The 1,795-nt window shown below is 61.2% G+C and overlaps 1 protein-coding gene across 1 annotated transcript; it reads right to left on the bottom strand.

The window, feature by feature from the left end:
* Window positions 1-30: 30 nt before the first annotated feature.
* On the bottom strand, window positions 31-1,284 carry DLX6 (distal-less homeobox 6; the record flags this gene model as incomplete). The annotated part of the gene is made up of 1 exon (XM_019616354.1): window positions 31-1,284. A coding segment is annotated over one exon (462 nt), but the record flags the coding sequence as incomplete, so codon positions are not given.
* Between the last annotated feature and the right edge of the window lie 511 nt (window positions 1,285-1,795).

Below are 1,795 nucleotides of genomic sequence, written 5' to 3'. Positions count from 1 at the left end.
CTGCGGGGCAGAGAGACGCGAGGCGGGCGGGCGCTTGGTGGCTTTTACTCTAGATATGAAAGGAGACCAAACCATACAAAGTATTATGTACAGCTAAAATTCAACAATATATACAGAAAGGTCGCTCGGGAGGGAGGTCCAGCAGCAGGAGCGGGGTGTCGGGCTGCTCCGCGGGTCCAGCTGTCTGTCAGTCCGGCTGTCAGTCCGGCTGTATGCCTGTCAGTCCGACCGTCCGTCCGGCTGTCGGTCCGCCGGGGCTCCCAGGGTGCGGGGCTGCTGGCGGCTCTCCGTGCGGTTCCCGTCGGGCTGCAGCCGCTCCTCGTACGCGTGCAGTCCGCGCTGCGTGACCGTGCTCCGAGCTCGCGGTACATTTTCATTCGCAACCAGTTCTTTTTATTTAATTTGTTTTCCCTCTTCGTTTCGTTGCCCCTCCTTTTCTCTCCCCGTTTAATTTTTTCCCCCATTCCGCATTCGGGGAATGACAATGAGGGAGCTCGGAGCAGTCTCTCACCGCGGAGTGTCCGTAGCTCACGAAACACAGAGAGACGGCCCCGCTGCGGTTCGGGTCCTTCTCGAGGGCGAAGTCAGCCAAAAGTCCATGCACTCCGCACGGAAAGAGGCGGCGGTGCCCCGGGGTCCGAGTGAACATAGAGAAGCGTCTCCCCCGCGCCGCAGTGGGACGTGGCTCATTCTGCCCGAGAGCGATCGCTGAGGTTACTTCAAAAAAATGACACAAACGATAGGCGAACCCTCCCCGCACCGCCGCTCTGCTCGGGCCGGGCCGCGCCGGGCGTCCTCGGGCCGTGGGTTGTCTCAGACAGTTCACATCATCTGCGGTCTCTGCATTGTGTCTTGGTGTGGAGAGGAGTACCAGTGGGAATAGCCGGGCATGTAGCTGTTGGGGGGCATGTTGACGCCCTTGGCAGACGCCGAAACGTCCCAGACCGGCGGCAGCGCCGGGGAGCGCGGGGACAGCGCGGCGGAGCCGGGCAGAGGGTCGCTCTCGTGGGGGTTGCTGCCCTGCTTCAGCAGCTTCTTAAACTTGGAGCGCTTGTTCTGGAACCAGATCTTCACCTGCAAGCGAAAGGCAGCGAGCGTTAGGGCTGCGGGAATCGGGGCTGTGCGGGCTGCGGGGGCTGAGGTGTGAGCGCGGGGGCAACGGGTGCGGAGGCAGCGCCGGGACGGCCCGGGGATGGGGTGCGGCACGCATGGGGCGGGAGTCAGTGCGCTCTGCCGGTGCCTCGTTTCGAATTTTGGGGTGACTCCATCACCTGGCGGCTGTTGTCAGCCGCGGGCATCCGCCTGGTTTGATGCCAGGGGAGAGGAGCCAATGGACAAAGGGCACCGTGCGCTCATCGCGCATCCCTAAGAGTGCGCGGGTCCTGAGGGGGGGTGGCACAGCGGGGCCGGGCAGCGACTTTATTGGCACAGTTCTTGATCAGGAAATGGAAATCCTCATTTCCCTGAAAACTGCTGGCTGTGGGAACGGCTCCGGGCTCCATCCCACCTCCCTGCCTGAGATCAGCAGCCAGGTCGGGCCGTGGAACTCACATTTATTATAGAAATTACTAAAAGGGAAGGCAAGCGTATATATATGAAACTATATGCCTTAAAATCGAACAAAGGGAGCTTCCAGTGTGAATCTGACCTCACGGACTCGGCAGATGCACCGTTAGGATTACGTCTATCTGCACCGTCAGCTCGGGCCCTTACACCTGCGCGAGGGAAGCAGCGCGCACCGCACCCATCGCTGCGGCCACCGGCTCTGTCTCTGATGCTTCACGTTTGAGGCGTA

The sequence above is a fragment of the Meleagris gallopavo genome, chromosome 6 (genome assembly GCF_000146605.3).
Source record: "Meleagris gallopavo isolate NT-WF06-2002-E0010 breed Aviagen turkey brand Nicholas breeding stock chromosome 6, Turkey_5.1, whole genome shotgun sequence".
NCBI classification, from domain to species: domain Eukaryota; kingdom Metazoa; phylum Chordata; class Aves; order Galliformes; family Phasianidae; genus Meleagris; species Meleagris gallopavo.
This window is presented reverse-complemented; position numbering and strand designations above follow the sequence as displayed.